This window comes from Aulonocara sp. 'chitande type north' Nkhata Bay, linkage group LG5 (genome assembly GCF_057382095.1).
Source record: "Aulonocara sp. 'chitande type north' Nkhata Bay isolate Kocher_YH1m ecotype deep benthic linkage group LG5, A_spYH_male_GT1.1, whole genome shotgun sequence".
NCBI classification, from domain to species: domain Eukaryota; kingdom Metazoa; phylum Chordata; class Actinopteri; order Cichliformes; family Cichlidae; genus Aulonocara; species Aulonocara sp. 'chitande type north' Nkhata Bay.
In genome coordinates this window covers 34,453,410-34,472,555 of record NC_141348.1, presented here as the reverse complement: position 1 = coordinate 34,472,555, position 19,146 = coordinate 34,453,410, and the positions used below count along the sequence as shown (strand labels likewise).

General features: G+C 39.9%; 2 protein-coding genes across 4 annotated transcripts in view; one reads left to right on the top strand and one right to left on the bottom strand.

Moving 5' to 3' along the window:
- Positions 1-15,775, top strand: part of st3gal8 (ST3 beta-galactoside alpha-2,3-sialyltransferase 8) — a 32,615-nt gene extending 16,840 nt beyond the window's left edge. Inside the window, exons 2-9 of one of the 2 annotated variants that reach the window (XM_086293157.1) lie at positions 3,243-3,582; positions 3,690-3,834; positions 3,911-4,049; positions 6,876-7,069; positions 7,156-7,335; positions 9,647-9,692; positions 10,235-10,354; positions 11,167-15,775. In XM_086293157.1, the coding sequence (XP_086149283.1) occupies positions 3,432-3,582; positions 3,690-3,834; positions 3,911-4,049; positions 6,876-7,069; positions 7,156-7,335; positions 9,647-9,692; positions 10,235-10,354; positions 11,167-11,397 (1,206 nt within the window). In that variant the 5' untranslated portion in view covers positions 3,243-3,431 and the 3' untranslated portion in view covers positions 11,398-15,775. Of the gene's footprint in view, positions 1-3,242; positions 3,583-3,686; positions 3,835-3,910; positions 4,050-6,875; positions 7,070-7,155; positions 7,336-9,646; positions 9,693-10,234; positions 10,355-11,166 lie in introns of both variants that reach the window. The other variant, XM_086293156.1, reaches the window with a different exon arrangement.
- unm_sa1614 (un-named sa1614) overlaps positions 12,899-19,146 on the bottom strand; it is a 23,051-nt gene continuing 16,803 nt past the window's right edge. For both annotated transcript variants that reach the window (XM_086293154.1, XM_086293155.1), the window contains exons 27-28: positions 19,017-19,142; positions 12,899-18,396 (exon numbers count right to left, since the gene is read on the bottom strand). In XM_086293154.1, the coding sequence (XP_086149280.1) occupies positions 18,322-18,396; positions 19,017-19,142 (201 nt within the window). In that variant the 3' untranslated portion in view covers positions 12,899-18,321. The remainder of the gene's footprint in view (positions 18,397-19,016; positions 19,143-19,146) is intronic.

Here is a 19,146-nt window from a genome sequence, read left to right as displayed (position 1 = left end):
TTTGTGCGATTTAGATTAGATGAAACTTTATTAATTCCTCGGGTGGGTTCCTCCAGGAAACACAGTTTCCAGTAGCACAGCACCGACAGAAGTTGCATATTCCAGATACAATAAAAGGGAATGAGAGTAAGGATATACGCATAAATATACCACACATACACATATACAGTGGCTTACAAAAGTATTCGGCGCCCTTGAACTTCCACATTTTGTCACCTTACAGCCACAAACATGAATCAATTTTATTGAATTCCACGTGAAAGACCAATACAAAGTGGTGTACACGTGAGAAGTGGAACGAAAATCATACATGATTCCAAACATTTTTTACAAATTGGGTGTGCGTAATTATTCAGCCCCTTGAGTCAATACTTTGTAGAACCACCTTTTGCTGCAATTACAGCTGCCAGTCTTTTAGGGTCTGTCTCTACCAGCTTTGCACATCTAGAGACTGAAATCTTTGCAAAACAGCTCCAGCTCAGTCAGATTAGATGGACAGCGTTTGTGAACAGCAGTTTTCAGATCTTGCCACAGATTCTCGATTGGATTTAGATCTGGACTTTGACTGGGCCATTCTAACACATAGATATGTTTTGTTTTAAACCATTCCATTGTTGCCCTGGCTTCATGTTTAGGGTCGTTGTCCTACTGGAAGGTGAACCTCCGCCCCAGTCTCAAGTCTTTTGCAGACTCCAAGAGGTTTTCTTCCAAGGTTGCCCTGTATTTGGCTCCATCCATCTTCCCATCAACTCTGACCAGCTTCCCTGTCCCTGCTGAAGAGAAGCACCCCCAGAGCATGATGCTGCCACCACCATATTTGACAGTGGGGATGGTGTGTTCAGAGTGATGTGCAGTGTTAGTTTTCCGCCACACATAGCGTTTTGCATTTTGGCCAAAAAGTTCCACTTTGGTCTCATCTGACCAGAGCAGCTTCCTCCACAGGTTTGCTGTGTCCCCCACATGGCTTGTGGCAAACTGCAAACTTCTTATGGTTTTCTGTTAACAATGGCTTTCTTCTTGCCACTCTTCCATAAAGGCCAACTTTGTGCAGTGCATGACTAATAGTTGTCCTATGGACAGATTCCCCCACCTGAGCTGTAGATCTCTGCAGCTCGTCCAGAGTCACCATGGGCCTCTTGGCTGCATTTCTGATCAGCGCTCTCCTTGTTCGGCCTGTGAGTTTAGGTGGACGGCCTTGTCTTGGTAGGTTTACAGTTGTGCCATACTACTTCCATTTCTGAATGATCGCTTGAACAGTGCTCTGTGGGATGTTCAAGGCTTGGGAAATCTTTTTGTAGCCTAAGCCTGCTTTAAATTTCTCAATAACTTTATCCCTGACCTGTCTGGTGTGTTCTTTGGACTTCATGGCGTTGTTGCTCCCAATATTCTCTTAGACAACCTCTGAGGCCGTCACAGAGCAGCTGTATTTGTACTGACATTAGATTACACACTGGTGCACTCTATTTAGTCATTAGAACTCATCAAGTAAATTTCTAAGGGCAACTGACTGCACGCAGACCAAAGGGGGCTGAATAATTACGCACACCCCACTTTGCAGTTATTTATTTGTAAAAAATGTTTGGAATCATGTATTATTTTCGTTCCACTTCTCATGTGTACACCACTTTGTATTGGTCTTTCACGTGGAATTGCAATAAAATTGATTCATGTTTGTTGCTGTAATGTGACAAAGTGTGGGGGCCGACTACTTTTGTAAGCCACTGTATAAATACAGAATATATCATATGGATATAGGGCGCTATGACCAAAATCTCATATCCCGATATAAGACATTTATTGTCCTGACAACGATATAAATCACAAAAATTTAACATTTTCTGTAAATTCTGTGAATCTCGGGCAGCTCGACTGGCGTGAAGTGTTTTCAGCTGGGCGTCATGTACCAGTGTTTTAACCGATGCATGAAATTGTACATTTTTAGAAATAGGTTGTAACGGCCGCTGTTTTCTTCGTGGGTATTTATAACATGGCGTGCTGCGGGAAAAAGGCTGTTCTAAAACAAACAACTAAAGAATGTAAAACATTCCCTCCAAAAAACTTGTAGATTCTAAACAAGCAAGTCAGTCCGTGCATGATTACATTGCTTCGCCCATCAAAAAGTACCTGAGACAATATACCGCCTATCATCATTTATTGGACTGACGAATGTCAGTTGGAAAAAATTTACAAATCAAATGAGAAAAATGGAAGCAAAGATTGTAAAGTGCACATGTGTGTTAAACCAGATCAAACGGATACTGTGTAGAAAACTGTGTGATAGCCGATTTACATAAATAGTAGTGAAGAATCACACACTGACACAGGTTAGCTGACAGGTCAGACTGAGTGTGTTCGTGCATAGAGACACACACACACACAGTGAGAGGGAGATTTACATTGAGAGCTGAAACAGGAGAAGCTGTACTGAATCCAGATCTGATTGGGATTCACAGGCTGAGTTCTGTGTGCACGGATACATTCCTTCAGGGGGAGAGGGGCGGTGTGGAGGTGAGCGGGAGTAAGAGGATGACTCCATTCGGTAAAAATCTTTCTGTATTTTTTTAAGAGAGTGGCGCTGCGCCTTCCCCTTTATCAGCATCAGTGATGACATCAAAACTACATTTTGGGGGGGTCTGGGAGGAACTTCTCCTATCGGTGATGTACTCAGCTCTTTTGGGCTGTAACGCTAGAGGGTCCTCCCTCTTGGCAGCAGCTTTCACCTTAGTGAATTGCAAGGTGAGGCAGGTGGAAAATTTGTTTTAAGTGCTGCTTACGCCGAGTTCACCATGGCAGCAGAGCAAAACAAGAATTAGCATGACTCTGTTATCAGAGTGAGGGAGAGCAGCAGAATGCTTTCTTTTTTTCCAAGGTTTGAATGAACTAATAATAATTTTATAATATGTCACAGATGATCAGTTTCCAGATATTCCCCTGGTTTTATGATATTTTTTTAATCTATATTTGGCTTTTTATGAATAAACAGAAATGCACTGCGATTTGTTTGCTTAAGGTTTTTCAAATGATCTGAATATAGATTGATACTGGGCCCCAGAGAGTGTGATTGCCAGTGGCTGATTTGTCAGTATCAGATTTTTATGTAATCTTTAATCAGTTCTGCAGTGGTTTTTAAGGTATTTAAACACTGCTGAGTTGCAATGCAAAGAATGCAAAAAAGAAAATACATGTTTCACATATTTAGTTTATTATTAATGATGCAATATTCACTGTGTCTCCAACAATAGATCTTGTATCTACCAATCAGAAAGCAACACCGGTCTCAGCCTTAATGGAGGAAAAGCTGAGTGGTGTCATGACAGAACAAAGGAAAAAGTCCAGATGACAGCAGGTGACACATTCCCACTATGCTGACATAGCTGGTCAATTGACAGCTCAAGAACACGCCCTTCCTACTGAACACCGATAGTGCAGCAATGATTGTTAGGAGGAAGGCTTGTGTTGCCTTGGTGATCGCTGCCATCCTCTTCCTCATGATTGCCAGCCAGAGCATTCAGAGGAGGTATTTCCTGTTGCAGCCTGCAGCTCCGCCCAGAGGCCACAGCACGTCCAGTGGCAGGATGACAGGTGAAGAGCGGGTGTGAGAAATGAATGTTTGTTTGTTTTTTGTTGTTGTTGTTGTTGTTTTTTAAGTATTGATCCACACGGCCTGAACTTTTTTCTGTTTCCAGCAGCTGAATTCACAGGCCCAATTTCAGGTCAGGCACCTCCTTACCTGAAACCTGAACAAATTCCCACCGAGGAAGAGATGGTTGAGGAAGAAATTGACGAGGAGGAGGAAGAGATGGTGATTCAGGAGCAGCTTATGAAAAACGCTAAGTATGACATGTAACACTTGTAACCCTGCATATCCACTAATACCCTGGTCTTACACCTGTGTTTTGTACTCTTACAGGCTGTGTGGCTGCTCTGATGCCTGTATTTCAGACAACAATGGGTCGAAATGGTTCAGCCAGCGCTACGACGCTAAACAGCAGCCCATCATCAAAGAGACCGGCAATAATTTTGACTCTGATGCACTTCAATGGTGGCTGGTAAGGACAAAATGTAGTGATAGTTCAGATTTTATTAAAGGGGACCTATTGTCATTATTTCCAACTCTACATTTTTATTCTTGGACTAGATAGTTTTGCAAGATTCACTTTTAAAAAATGATCCTTATTTATCCAATACTCCACCTTAGTGTAGCCCCCAAAGGTCTGAAGGTCGGTCTGAAACAAGCTGTTTAAGCTCCTTTCCCTTTAAGTTTCCTTTCTTTTGAATGATTGTTCCTTTTTAACCAGGAAATGTGAAAAGCAGAACTGTGGCTTTTTAATGGCCAGCAGGGTCACTAACTCCAGTGGCAGTGACTGCTTTGTTTACTTAAACTCTAAATCCAAAACACTTTCTGTGAATAGTGAATAAAACAAGAGTTTTTTGCAAATGGTAATGTAATGTCCAAATTATAAACTTACCGTGAATTATCAATGTTTTTTTATTAAAATAGTACAGCAGTATTAGTAATGTCTACTTAAGCCACTGTACTGTCTTCAAAGTAATGCATCATTTGTTAATTCAACTTTTGTAAAGCTTTTTTTTTTAAAACTACATAAATAAATAAACAAGGCGATTTTTTTGTTTTTTTACAGTAAATGGCTTTTATTGCAAGTAAGTAAATAATTACCAAGTCATTTACAGGTTTTCCCTTTATTTCCTTTGCTTTAGTTTATGGACAAAGAAGATTCACAGGAAATCATTGCAGCCTTCAAAGTAGGGCTGCTCAATTAATCGAATTTTAATCACGATTACGATCTGGGCTTTCAACGATCATTAAAAATGACTGAGCCGATTATTAGCCCCTCCCTCATGCTTTACTCTCGCGCTGCTCCGTGTGGCAAATCGAGCGCACTGCTCTGCATTTCGAACACGCGATTAAGAGGACCTGAGGGAAGCTCGGAAAGCTAAGCAGAAGTTATTTGGAGAGGAGAGTGACTGCCGTTGGTTGAAAAGAGAGGTAAAAAAAAAAACTTCAGTGGTGTGGAAACATTATGGGTTTGCGGAGTCAGACGTGGATCAAGTAGACACAGTGTGTAAACTTTGCTACAGTGTAGTAGCTGCACCACAGAGCAACACTGCAAAGTTCACTAAACATAGATGTTTACATTTTTCATTTATTTCTTATATTTATATAAACAAATTTATATAAACAAATTTCCCACGTGTGGGACTAATAAAGGTTATCTTATCTTATCTTATTGCAAACATTTGCACTGTTATCAGTATTTGCACACTATTTTATATTATTTTTTAAAGTCATTATTCAATACATTGTTATTGTTAACCCTTTAAAGCCGGTCAGAGCAGCATGCTCTGTTTTGTGTAACTATTTTTAAATTCCTGTAGAACCTGAACCGCATAAGCTAGCGCAATAAATTTTTTTCCATATGAAACCAGAGGAGTTGTACTTACATCTTATGCCATCAGCTTGTCCTAGGTCACAGTTTCCTTCCACATAAAGCTTTGCAAAAATTGCATAAAAAGCGCTTGCAGGAACAAAAACATAATATTCCAGAAACACGCTTTGCCGATCCGATCAGCTGTTCGTAACACTTCCCACATTGAAAAAGACGTCAACGAGAACTATCGCATTTCCTGCCCGAAACCGGAAGTGACGTCATTTTCGCGGAAAATGTAGTTTTTTACTTGTAGGCCTTAAAAGCCTATACTGGTGTTTTTATAAGTCATGTTTGACTTTTCTGAATAGTTTCTGGGATGCTTAGAACTCAAATTGCACTGCTGGAAATATTTTATTTTGATGCACGTGCTGTTTTCTTTGCAAATTTGCATCATAGGATTGTTTTTTTGTTTTTCCTGCAGTATATAAAAATTGCTGTATCTCCAAAATAAAACTATGAAGACACTCAAAATAAATTTCCTGTAGTTGTAAACTATTTTTTGCAACTTTTTTTGTATTTAAAGTTTTGAGGGATAAACCTCTTAAATTTCTCCAAGTAGAAATATATGTAAAAACAAAAACGATTTCCAATTTTTTTGTAGTTTATTGCACTTTTTTGCAATTAATGTAGTTACTATGGACTTAATACATACATATCATTAAAATATGGGCTATAACAGTTGTATTGATGTATAGCAACTTGAAATGCTCCCACAAATGGCACTACAACATGTAAAAAAAATAATATAAGTATCGTCAAATAATCGTGATCTCAATTTCAGTGAAAATAATCGTGATTATCATTTTTGCCATAATCGAGCAGCCCTACTTCAAAGGGGAAATGACTCAACAGCAAATCAGCTTAATCTCTGGGCATTGTCTTAAATTGAAAGACCAACAGATATTTTGTAACATACTGGATGATGTTGCAGTAAATAGTCAAGAACAGTTATGAAGTTTTGTATTTTCAGAAGCCTGAATTTGTCCTTGTGGAGACTGGCTGCAGTTTGCATGAGAAGACAAATGTCTGAGTCTTTTTCCTGCATTTAGAGAGGTGAACTCCTGCTGCAGAAACCATTAGTAGATTAAAAAGAGGAGGCCAGTAATGCTGCTAACATAATTAGTCTGGGCCACAGAAGGCAGTAAAGTGTGTGTGTGTGTGTGTGTGTGTGTGCGCGCGATTGTGTGTGTGTGCGCGGGTGGGGGTAGGGGTGTCAGTACTCTTTCGCCTGCTTCTTTTTTTTAAATTAAGAAATTATTTAACTAAAAATTATTTTACTGTCATGAAAGACAGAGATAAGCACCAATAACAAGCCTTTTGACACTGGAAGTTTAAGAATTTTTAACGTGACTCATTATGCAAATGTTTTACTTGAGTATAAGTGTGTTAAACAGAAAAAAAAAATGTTTGTCTGCTCTTCCACAGAGTCTTCAACGGGCCGGTAACGATCAGTCCTTGGAGGAAGTGATCTCAAAGATGTTCCAGGTCATATCCCCACCCTCTATAGACTTGGAGCCCGTGCCCTCACGTTGCCGTAGTTGTGCAGTGGTTGGCAACTCTGGCAACTTACGGCATTCTGGACATGGTGCACTCATTGATTCTCATGGCTTCGTGTTCCGGTACATGCACACACACACACACACACACACACACACACAATCGCGCGCACACAGCCCTCACCCTCCTTATGTTTTTTTTTCTTCAGGATGAACAAGGCGGTGACTAAAGGGTTTGAGGAAGACGTCGGTCGTCGGACGACGCATCACTTCCTGTACCCAGAGAGTGCAGTGGACATCAGTAATGGTACCAGCCTCATCCTGCTGCCATTCAAACTGAGAGACCTGGAGTGGCTGACCAGTGCGCTGTCCACCGGAACAGTCAAAATGTACGATATATATAAAAAAACAAGTATGCTCATTATCTCATGCATCCATCAAAAAGACATCAAAAAACATATCAGACAGGAGAGATTATTTGATGTAAGAGGGAAAAGTTTATTTAAAAAAAAATCTAAAATTAAACTCCTGGAGTCTAGACCAGCAGTCCCCAACTTTTTTTTGCGCCACGGATTTAATGTCAGTATTTTCACAGACCGGCCTTTAAGGTGTCGCTGATATATACAACAAAATAAAATGACCAAGAAAAAACGGTGGCATTTGGTAAATATAATAATAAATGCAAATTCACTGTGTAATTGTGTAACTTTATTAGCAGCGTCCTTCTGAAATGCGCCAACAACATTGAGAGTAACATCCTCCTCTCTGCCCCTTAATGCTCTCTGGTTGCTATGGTAACGCATAAATATTTCTTTCAAAATAAGACACACAACTACAACATGGGAAAAATACCCAGGGAAACAGAGTTAACAATAAAAACCCTGAAAACCATCAATTTCAAACCTGAGCCTCAACTCTCGTGGCCCGGTACCAAACAACTCACAGTCCGGTACCGGCCCGGGGGTTGGAGACCGCTGGTCTAGATGGTTGTGGTGGTGGAGCAGAGTAAGCAGAGGGTTGATGGGGAGAGAGAGTTAAAAGAGTGATAGACTACAAAGAATTTCAAGAGAACAAGAACTAGGGGGCTGTTTGGCTATATATAAATATGAGCCCAGAGGGTTAGATAAAAAGAAAAACAGAAGGTTTGTTACCACAACTGAAAACCGTTAGTCAAACAACTCACTACGCAATGGGGTGATGTAAACAAACATAACAAACAACTCATATATTCAAATAACGCTAATAGCAATAGTAGAACACTAATCACCTAAACATCTCACCGGCAGCTACTCAAAACGAAGGTGCAAAGGCAGGAGGGACAGTCTGCACAGTCTAGTCAAATCAACAAGTCCCCCGTAGAACAGAATTAAAACCACATTCACTTTCAGCAGAAAAAGGTAAAACACTCGAGAGGATGACAGTCTGAGAACCTCCAGTGTCCCTAAAACACGCACAGGTTTTAAATCGGAGGGATTGTCGGTTAGCGATACTGAGCCATCAAAAATGAATGGTTCAAAACAGGGGTCCGGCACCTCATTACAGGCCTCAGCTTTCACAAAACCCACCCCTTTGGGTTGCTGAGCATTTGATGTTTTGTGTTTTAAGGCTAAACAGTCAGCAATCACATGTCCAGTTTTATGACAGTAAAAACATTCGCGGTTTTCCCTGGACCCAGACACTTTAGCCGTGTGGGGCTGTTGCACAGCGCTAACCCGTGGCTTCTCACTGCCAGTAAACGAGGCTTTATGAGTGAGCACAAACTCATCAGCAAGGAGCACAAACTCATCCGCAAGAAGCAGCAGATGCGAGAGAAGTCGCTTTCTGTACATTTAAATATAGCACAATACGCTCAGGAAAATATTTCTTAAACTCCTCCAACAATAGTAACTCACGCAGAGCGTCATAGTCACCTACTTTTGAAGCAACGCACCACTTATCAAAGAGAATCCCCTTTTCTCTAGAAAACTCCACATAAGTTTGGGTCGGCATTTTCTTTGGCGAAACCTCTGCCTATAGGCTTCAGGGACTAACTCATATGCCTGCAAAACAGCTGTTTTAACACACGCGTAGTCTAAACTGTCCTTTAAAGAAAGCGCAGCCACCACGTCTTGGGTCTAGCTGAGGCTGCCTGTTCTGAGCCTTCTCCTCAGCCTCCAATTTGAGACGTGCCAGCCGCACCTTCAGCCGAGCTCCTTCTCTGCCATCTGAACTCCCAGAGGAGAATGGATCATAGCGAGGAAGCGTGCGTGGCGTTTTTCCCCGCTCATCCCCCTCGCCATCCCCACAAGAACCATTCTTATGGCCCTCCTCAACTACGGCAGCTTGGCTTGGCACACCAGAGACCACAGGCAAAACAGGCGCTTGAATCACACCAGCTTCCACCAACTTGTCCACTACTAAAGCTTTCAAATCACATCTTACGGAGATTTTTTGAGACCTGCATCTGAAAGTGATCCAATTTGCAGCAAATCGTTTTTGTGACAGCTATTTAAAAGCTCAATAGATGGGGCATCTATAAAGTGCTGTAAACAAAACGCAGCCGACATAGCGCCTAAAGTGATAAGGCTACTCTAAAACGAACGCCCCCCCCCTTTTTTTTTATACACTAATATACATGAATGCAAAAAGATAAAAAGAAACGTGGCACACTGTAAACATATATGACCTGTATGTAAGTGTTTGTGTGTGTCTTTTTTTCAGGACCTACATGAGGGTGAAAGCAAGAGTGCACGCTGATAAAGACAAGGTAAATTATGATCTCGACTGATCTCAGTTTTCTCTACAGCGCTTTCTGTTGCTATTTTCACTTTCAGCTTCACCCTTTTTTTTTTTTCTTTTTTTTTTTTTTTTGCTGCTGCTGCTCCTATTTTTAGTTCTTAGTTTTATCTACCAGTATTTACAAGATTTTAAAAATTGCATTTGCTAAAGAATAAGGGAACAAAGATGAGCAAATAAATCTTTGTAGTATTTTTATTTTTTAAGACAAGTGAGAGTGAAGGAAGTGTCTATACCAGAAACCACACATGATGAAATCCACACTTCTGGTCTGATCTGGACACAGATGCCCCACTACATTTGATGTTCAAACATGACCTGTTATACATTTCCTTATTTTCTGTCATATCTACCCTGATAAAATCAGGGGTTGCAACAAGAGTCTTTTTGTAAGTACACGGGGCTTATTTTGGAACTGTGGGCAATGCAAGCCTACTCTTGTGTAAAACACATCCATTTTAAACAAACTGTGTGTGTGTGTGTGTGTGTGTGTGTGTGTGCGTGTGTGTGTAGGTTGTTGTGGTGAACCCAGTGTTCTTTAAGTATGTTCATGAACGTTGGAACGAGCATCATGGTCGCTACCCGTCCACCGGCATGCTGGCCATCGTCTTTGCTCTGCATGTCTGTGACCAGGTAAGAGGAAAGTAAAGACTGGGTGTAGAGAGAAAAACCACATTTGTTCTTTCTTTTTTTTTTGTATATTCACAAAATATGGTGTTACTAACCAAAAACAGACTAGTCCAAACAATATTGTAGCATGTCCAGACTAGCAAGTCATGGCAATACAACCAAGACTAGAAAAAGTTGCATTTCCTGCGAAAATGCAGTTTGAATGCCGTGTAGTGGAATCTGCTAAAAAACAGCTGAAGAAGCAGAATTATCTGCTGAAAAGAGGTGTAGAAGCTGAACTGCTGAAGACAGTTGTATTTGAAAGGGTAGACTGAAGAATGTCAAGAAAGCAGAGTGCACGCAAACGGGAGAAGATGTGCGGCAACCGCCACAGGTAGGATTCGAACCTTTGCTACCAGGTCTCACGGCGGCTGCTCATCCCACTGAGCCAAACCAGTTCCGGTCCCAAACAAAGATGTGATGAGAGAAAAAATGTGTACTGTGCAGAAGAAGCTGAATTGTGCTGAAAAAAGGTGAAGAAGCAGAAGTTTGTTGTGAAAAGAGGTGAAGAAGCTGAAAATTCTGCTGAAAATGGGTGAAGAAGCTGAAGTTTGTGTTGAAAAGAGTTAAAAAAGTTGAACTGTTACCTGAATATAATGTTGCCATAAGCGGGATTCGAACCCGGGCCTTACAGCATTCACACAAAAATTAATATGTGAGGGTAGAAGTCACACATGAAATGAAGCGTATAAAAGCGGGATGTATTTAGTATCAGTATGACCTGTCAGCAGTGTGTCATGCATGGTTGATGAAATAGCTTCCTTCTCTCTGTCCAGGTGTCAGTGTTTGGTTATGGTGCAGACAAGCAAGGAAACTGGCATCATTACTGGGAGAAGAATCAGTTTGCTGGAGCCTTCAAGAAGACTGGCGTCCACAGCGCTGATTTTGAGAATCAGATCATCCAACACCTTGCCAACGAAGGCAAGATCACTCTACACCTCAACACAACCACATCCGTGCAGACAGAACTAGGCACCAACGACAGACTGGCACATAAACTCAATTGACCTCTACCTGGCTGATCGTCAAAACACCTGGCTGTCCTCTGGCACTCAAACCAAATCTGAGCCAGTTTTTAGACCATACATTTGTTGTTTTGGGTAGAAATTAGACTCCTGCACTTTTTCTGTCAGTCACCACAACTGCCTTGAGTCAGACATCCAGGAATGCTGGAATGAATGTTGTTAAGCTTTTTCAGACAGCTGAATTACCTGTGGACACATCTGTGAGGCTTATCTAATTTAGAGATCCCCTGCCTCTTCCAACGTTTGCTGGCTGAAAGAAGTTAAAGCTCAACTCAAAAAAATCAGTCTGTTTTTCTAGACCTAAAACCAACTTTCCTGACGTGTGCAACTGCTGGGATAGACCACAAAGACCTTTGCTGTGAGCTGGAAACAACCACAAACTTTATTTTATCCTATCTTTGTTTTTATTGGATTTTATAGGTACACAGGGATAACCTTTTTTCTCTGTCTTTTTTTTTTTTTAAATAAAAGCACTTTTTCCTTAAGAAGAAATGGTGGAAAGAGGCCGAGTGAAGGAAGTGTTCACTTGGCCACATAAGATTTCTTGCATTGTATATCATTTATAATCCCTCCATTTTATTTGATCCTAATTTTAACACAAACCGTCCTGACCTAGAAGATCATGACAAACTTTTTAAGCCTTGTTACTTCTGCATTTTCAGAATGTAAGCCAATGATACTTGGAACTTCCTGTCCTGTCTTGGTTCTCAGCCTGTGTGATTCAGCAGTCTGCTGCAGTCTCAAGGTTTGCAGCTGATTTCATCCAAAATAGGGAGATTTTAGTTTTCTAATCAACGCACATAACCCCCTGTTGTATCCAACCTTCATTGGAGTAGTAAAGTCAGGAGAACCAGTCCTTCTGTTGCACGTCAATACAAAAATACTCAAAATGTGGTGATACTTGAAACCTAAACTTAGTTATTGAAAATATAAGGGCTGATATTGGCACATCACAGGTAATATCAGTTCAGATGTGGATACTGTATTGTTCTTTCAATCCCAGTTTAAAACCACTCCTGACGTCCCTCAGTGTACACTGTAAACTCCAAACAGATACAATTAGCTTTTCTGGTAAAAGGTCCTAGATTATTTTGTCAACCTTCGGTAACATCCTCTATAGAGTTAACCCGTTTCATCTTTAAACTTTAGGCCTGGTTTCTTCGCCCCCTTTAACAGGTAGTGCATATCTTTTATGTTCACATTTAACCTATGTCTTACGAGCTTTTAATCTCCTAAACACATTTTCTGGAACAATGGTTCTCTGTGCTGCTTTTTGGGGTTTGAGCACCGTGAACTTGAAGAGTTAACAGCAGGCAAAAGTCAGTGCAACTGACCTATAACACTGAAGGGTCAAGCAGCAGCATGTATGAATGCCACTGATGGAGCTTTGAATCACAAACTTGACAAGTGACATGACTGTTTGAAGGCACTGGACGTGATATTTGCCATGCTGGGAGTTAACCTACAAGAAAAGACTGAAAGATTAACAGAGAAGAAGAAACAGCTGAGTTGGGCCTGTGTTTGCTGGAGATTTGAAGGCCACACAGGACACTGTGAGAAGAGGGACAGGGACCAGTGAGAGGTCAAGCCCGGACGAGTTCGAGTGAGAGAGTACAGGATATAATTGGATTGAAAATGGAGGCTGAACTCATGGAGGTTTAGGATTGTCCACCACAGAGAAAGATAAATACATGAACTAACAATTACGTGAATGAATAGAAAACACACATACACAAATTGTTACATGTGAAATTATTTTTGGAAAGAATCAGAAGTGAGACAGTTTGAATCCACAGCTCAGTGCAAGGATGCATGAATTAAACCTGACTATAAAAATACACATGCAATGAAGAAGCAGCTTGCACCTCTTTTCCCGAAAATCAAACTTGCAGCGTAACATCTCATAGTCCATGTCCACACTGGGGCCGCTGCCTGAGAAGAATTCATCTCTGAGCGGCAGCCGCTGATCTGGTCTCAATGTCAACTCTCCTGATGTTAAGAAGAAATTCAAATTGGGACACAAACGAACCGGGCGGAAACACCAAATATTAACCCCGATTCTTTTGTCCCCATGATAAAACAGAGCAAACCGACTCAGAGTGTGTTAAAACATTTATATTTCTTTTTATTAAATCATCTTCCTGGAGAGAGAGACCCCTGCACAGCCCAAAACGCCAGTTGCAGGATCATTAACATTAGAATCATAAACTTTGTCTCATATAGGTATTATTTTGGTACTTTACACGTCACAGTTTCAATACAACCATTGCTTATATGGCAAAGTTTCTCTTTTCTGTCTGGCTTCCTGCATTTATTAATACGCTGTACAGCTCTACACTTCCTGTTTTCAGTCTGGCTGAGCACTTAGTTTGAGTCAAAAGTGGCCTTTTCTCTACAAACCTTCATTATTAAAGTACATAAAACAATATAATAAGAAAATAAGGATACTAAGGATATATTAATTACATGACAGTTACCAGCTGATGTTTGCAAGCCTGGTTACTAACTAGACTTTAGATTCGTGTTAAGCAACAGACTGCATGCTTTTGGTTTTTGTTTCTCAAACTTTTGCTCACCAAAATTGGACCACAGACGTTTTTGGTTGCCTGATAGTACAATCAGGCACATCAGGCCATGTTATTCAAATTTGGCACTTACAGCTGCCTACATGTGATTTTATTTCATTTCAAAGCTAGCCTCAAGTGGCCTTTAGAGAAAAGCATTTCTACTTTGGGTTTCCTTCTTGACATTAAGTAAGAAATTCTATATTAGTAGCAGTCATCACAGTAGTAGGAGTAGTTTCTCCTTGAGAACATGTGGGTTTTGTAAAGATTGGGGGGGGGAAAGGAGCATGGCAGCTTTGAAGTATGTTGACAAAGGCAGATTCTTAACCAAGACAAAATGGTGACTAATGGATGCAGTGTGATGCACTGTCCAGAAACCAGTGGGTGATGTCACAGAAACTATTATGTCTTTTATATAAAGTCTGAGGAATCATAACTTTTGGGCTTCACACAGTTGGGTCACATGTGCCATCGTCGATGTGGGCAGGAGGTAAATATAGTATTAGATTTTTATCTAAAAATCCTAATACTAAAAAAAACATTTTTATCTTGTTTTTATTTTTTTTAGTGGACTTTTTAAGGTTGTCATGAAGAGTCTGTAATTTGTCTCTGATCTGCCCCCTACTGGATGTACTTTTTAAACCACAAGTTGATGAATGCAACTGTTTGCTTTGTAATTCTGTGCATATGTGTACTTTAAAAAATGGCTGTTATAAGAAACAAACAGCCTGCTGTAGTAATGAGGTTGGCGTGTTGTTTTAATGCAACAAAAATGTGCATATTTGTGGTGACAATGTAGACATATATACAAATAAGCCAGTGTGAAACCACCCTGAGACTGATGGTCAGTGAAAAGATCAATTTGCTCCAAAGAAAAATGTTCATACAATGTGTTGTCCAACACTCCTCTTTACCAAGTATAACTGTACAAGGTTGGTAGGATATTTTTTTTAATTTATTTATTTTATTGTCTGAAAGGAAAACAAAAGTCAGATACCATTAATGGAGGAATTAAAAAAAACAACCCTTTGAGAATCACAAGCAGGCTGAGGACTTCTCAAAAAATTCAAATGCTGAATTTTCATTTGGAGGATGTTGCTCTGTCATTGGTGTTAGCTTGAGTGAAGCGTTTACCCTTATCTGTCTGGAACAAGTCAGTGTCTTGTAAATCCAACTGCTGCATCGCCAGAAGCCTTAATGTTAATATGAAACATCTGCTGCTTGCTCTAAACTTTTTCCATTCACTGCTGAGATCTAAACCTTTGTTGCCTTGTCCAGGAAGGGAAGGAAACTTCCTGCCAAATTACCTGGGAAATTATCCAGTTTACACACAGATGAGGAATGCTTTAATATGCCAGAAAACGACAGAGCAGCAGCCCTTCTGAGTCCTGAGCTGGATTGTTGTAAACAAGTTTACTTCCTCACCTTTAACAAAGGAGTTTGTTGTGACTTTAAATCCAAAGTTGTGCTCAATGACTCTCTGCAGTCTTCAAATGTAGAGTTTTATTTCCATTGCTAGGTGCAGATAAATCCACTTAGTCAGCTGCTCGTAATTCCATTATAAACATCTGTACATGAGCTGTAGATTTAGTACAAAGTGACAACAAGTGACCAAACGTGTTCGGCCTGTGGTACCATAGCTTTAATTCGGCTCGTCATGCAAGTTTCATTTAACAAACCTGCTGATTATCAGTCCGTTTATAGAGGCCAAACTGACAGAAGCATTGAAACAACAGATAAAAATCCTGAATCCACCGCTGTCACTTTGAATGAAATAAAACATTTTTTTTTAAAAACAGAATTCATGGGTTTTTGTTTTTCTATTTGAAAAATTGTCCGTACTCTGGAGGTAAGACCTGAACTGATCGTCTGTGGAGTTTGTCTATAAAAGCTGATTCGTACGCCAATGAATTTCTGCCACTATGCCAAATTCTTTTTTTCTTTTTCTTTAAATGAAGATGTTTTAACAAGAACTGTTTTCTTTCATGAAAATGTTTTAGAAAAAAAGAATCAAGAAGTTTATACAGAGATGCTATAAGGAAAGGTCTTTTTACAACCCCTGGCAAAATTATTTTAGGGAAGAAAAAAAAAAAAAAAAAGTTCTCCAACCTGCAAAGCTCATCTGTCAGCTGTTACACAAGAAAGCTGGAATCAGCTTGATGGAGAATGTTTTTTTTTTTTTCATGGATGAAACCCAGTGTTGATGTTATGGGGGAGCTTTGGGGGTCTATTCACGAAGGTCAGCTGAATTCTGACATTTTTCAACAGTGTTTAATTTGAATCATGCTCGACTTACTGCAGCTCAAGTTAATTATTTAGTTAACAGCGGCTCATTGACTCTGTAACAACTGCAGTAACTAGTTTGACATTTGGAGGAGCACATGTGCCTGTGTAGGTTGGACTTGTGGAAGTACTCTCCTTAGTGTTTCTTTGAAACTAAGGAGAGGTCATTCATCCAGAATTATGGATACGGTTGCTTGTTTTTCTTTAAAGTTTTGTGTACACACACACACTTTTTTTTTTAGATGTTTCTTTTTAATAACATAGCAAAATGAGTTGAGCAAAATGCCTCCTTGTCAAAACTAGTTTCCCTTCCAGTACATGTGCTCAGGCCATTGCATAAGCCTGAGGGGAGGTACTTTGATCTTCTTTATCAAAAAAGTATTACATTTGGTTGAGGCATGTTTCATAAAGCCAGAGCAATTAAACAATTTGTTCATTTGCTAGACAGAAGACTTTTTTTTTTAAACTCTTTTTAATAATTCCAAACTTTTTTCCAGGGGTTATTATAAGCTGATATGTTGTTGTAACCAGGAATGGAAGTAGTCAAGTTGAGTGGCCACAGGTCACTAAAGTACAAACAATGCCTTAAAAAGCAAAATGCTGTTCTAAATTCAGTCTGAATGGGTGTTAGTTACATTATGCTAGGATGTCCAGTACACAATTCCCTTTTTGTTTTGTGTTTTTGCCTCATTAAATGTACCACATAACATGGTGCCTCAGTAGAACTTATTCTATATTTTACTAAAAGTTTTACACAAATCATACAAAATGTGCTATATGAAGTTCCGGTGCTTAGCTCACTATTACGGACCTAATAAAAGAATTACACAAATGATTAATGGGAAAATAAAACATGTAACATTAAAAACTCTTATCCAATTATTATTATTATTATTATTATTATTGAACATACATTAAGAAGATTTGTGTTTTCTCTTAAAGTCATATCCAACACATGCAGGTTATGCACAATGATTAAATTCTACTGTCTTAAAGTACCAAGTTTGTCTATTTTTGTGCTTTACTTTTGTGCTTGATGCCATTACTTGAGTATATATGTATATTACATAAGCTTCTTTTTTTTTTTTTTAATTGTTGCTTAAGTTTAACTATGTCTAAAATAACTCAGTACTTTTACTGAGATTGAATTTTAGGTCTTATTTTTCTCAAATAGCCAAATAAAATAATAATTATAAAACTTTCCATCCCTGGTTATAATGTTAATACAACGGTTCTTCTTAAAACAGAATTATTTAATCACGACAGAAGTAACTCATTATAATGAGAAGTTTTGAGACTTGAGCACTGAGTAAATTCATTTTGCAAACGTGGCAGCAACACACTGCTGTGTTCACTGAGGCGATGTGATATCTTGGGACATCGAAGGCAACTGGAAGGAAATGCGAGTCTCCCATGAAGTCCACCTTTCATATCTCACTTTAGAGCTTTGGTCCTTGGCATCTCAGAGTGTTTTGTGCTATCCGGGTAAGCAGCTGTAACCAACAGATCTGATCAATAATATGGCCTGAGTCCGGGTCTATCGAAACCTAAAATGTGGCAGCAGTAGCTTGTGTGTTTTGGCTAGCCACAAATTCAGAAAACATAAATAAATTATAATAAAATCAAAAGAAAATGAGGCCCAGATTACCTTCAGAATAAAAATCCAGGGGATTGCTGTTTCTTGTGATTTGCCCTTTGTGCTTAAATATTTTTTTGCTTTTTGAGTAAATAAATAAAGTCCGGGCTACAGCAGCCTCGAGTGCTGGCTGTTTGGTCTGTCCGAGGCTGTCTCATTGTTTTTTTCCTGACCTAACTGGAGCCACATAAAAATAATGTGTTGTCTTTACTGAAGGTCATCCATAATGTTTCCATGGTAACTGAAGGCATGAGGAACACCGGTTGCTGTGACAACCGTGTCAGGACCATGAACATTTGAAGCCTCTGAACATCTGACCTGGTCCATCTGCAGATCAGGTGTTCTGATGTGGTTTGGTTCTCCAGAGCTCTGCGGTGATCTGGATTTGTGCTGGTCTGAGGTCAGCCCAGTTCTGGTTTCACATCAGTCAGACAGCGGCTGGACGAATGAGGACGGAAACAACCCTCTCTGGTCTGGTTCTTCCTCTATGTAACCATGCTACACAGAGAGAGAGAGATGTTTACCTTAATGTTCACTGGACATGTAGTCAAACAGAGGTTTGAAGAGTGAGAGCCACTTGAGTGGATCACTGCAAAATTTTGCCTTCGTATTATGTACTTTTTTTTTTTAATTCTAAAGGAGGGGTAAAGATTTGATTTTGAGCCCTGGTAACTTTTTAAGCAAAGGTAATATCAACAGTAAAACGTATACTTTAAAAAAATCTATATTTCTTTTTAATGCTCATCATAGAAAGATGATCTATAAAAGCTACTGAGGTTCAAGAGCACTTTCACAAATGGTGATGCCATTTTTTCCAGAGAATTAGTTAATAGCAGTTTGATTTCATACATGCTGATGACTAATATAAGCTGCTCTGGCACAGGTTAGAGTATCCTAGCAAGAACTGAACCACCTTTGTTAGCAGTGAAAATCCAGCTAAACCCAAAGTTTATCCTATAAGCTTTAAATTCTCCTTACCAGAACAGGCCTCTGGGCATATGTTTCAGCTGAAGTACAGACTTAAGTTCAGAGGGCAGATGAGGTCACACTGTGAGACTTTCTCCAACCCGCCGGCCGAGGCTCTAATGAGAGGTCGGGTTGGTGATACTGATACCTACCCACCAATCATTGTCCTCCTGTCCCAGGACCACCAGCACCTGGCCCTCAGAAAAGCTCAGCTCGTCATGGTGGTCGGCCTGGCAGTCATACAGCGCCTGAACCCGACGACTGGATGCTCCTCGAGGCTAA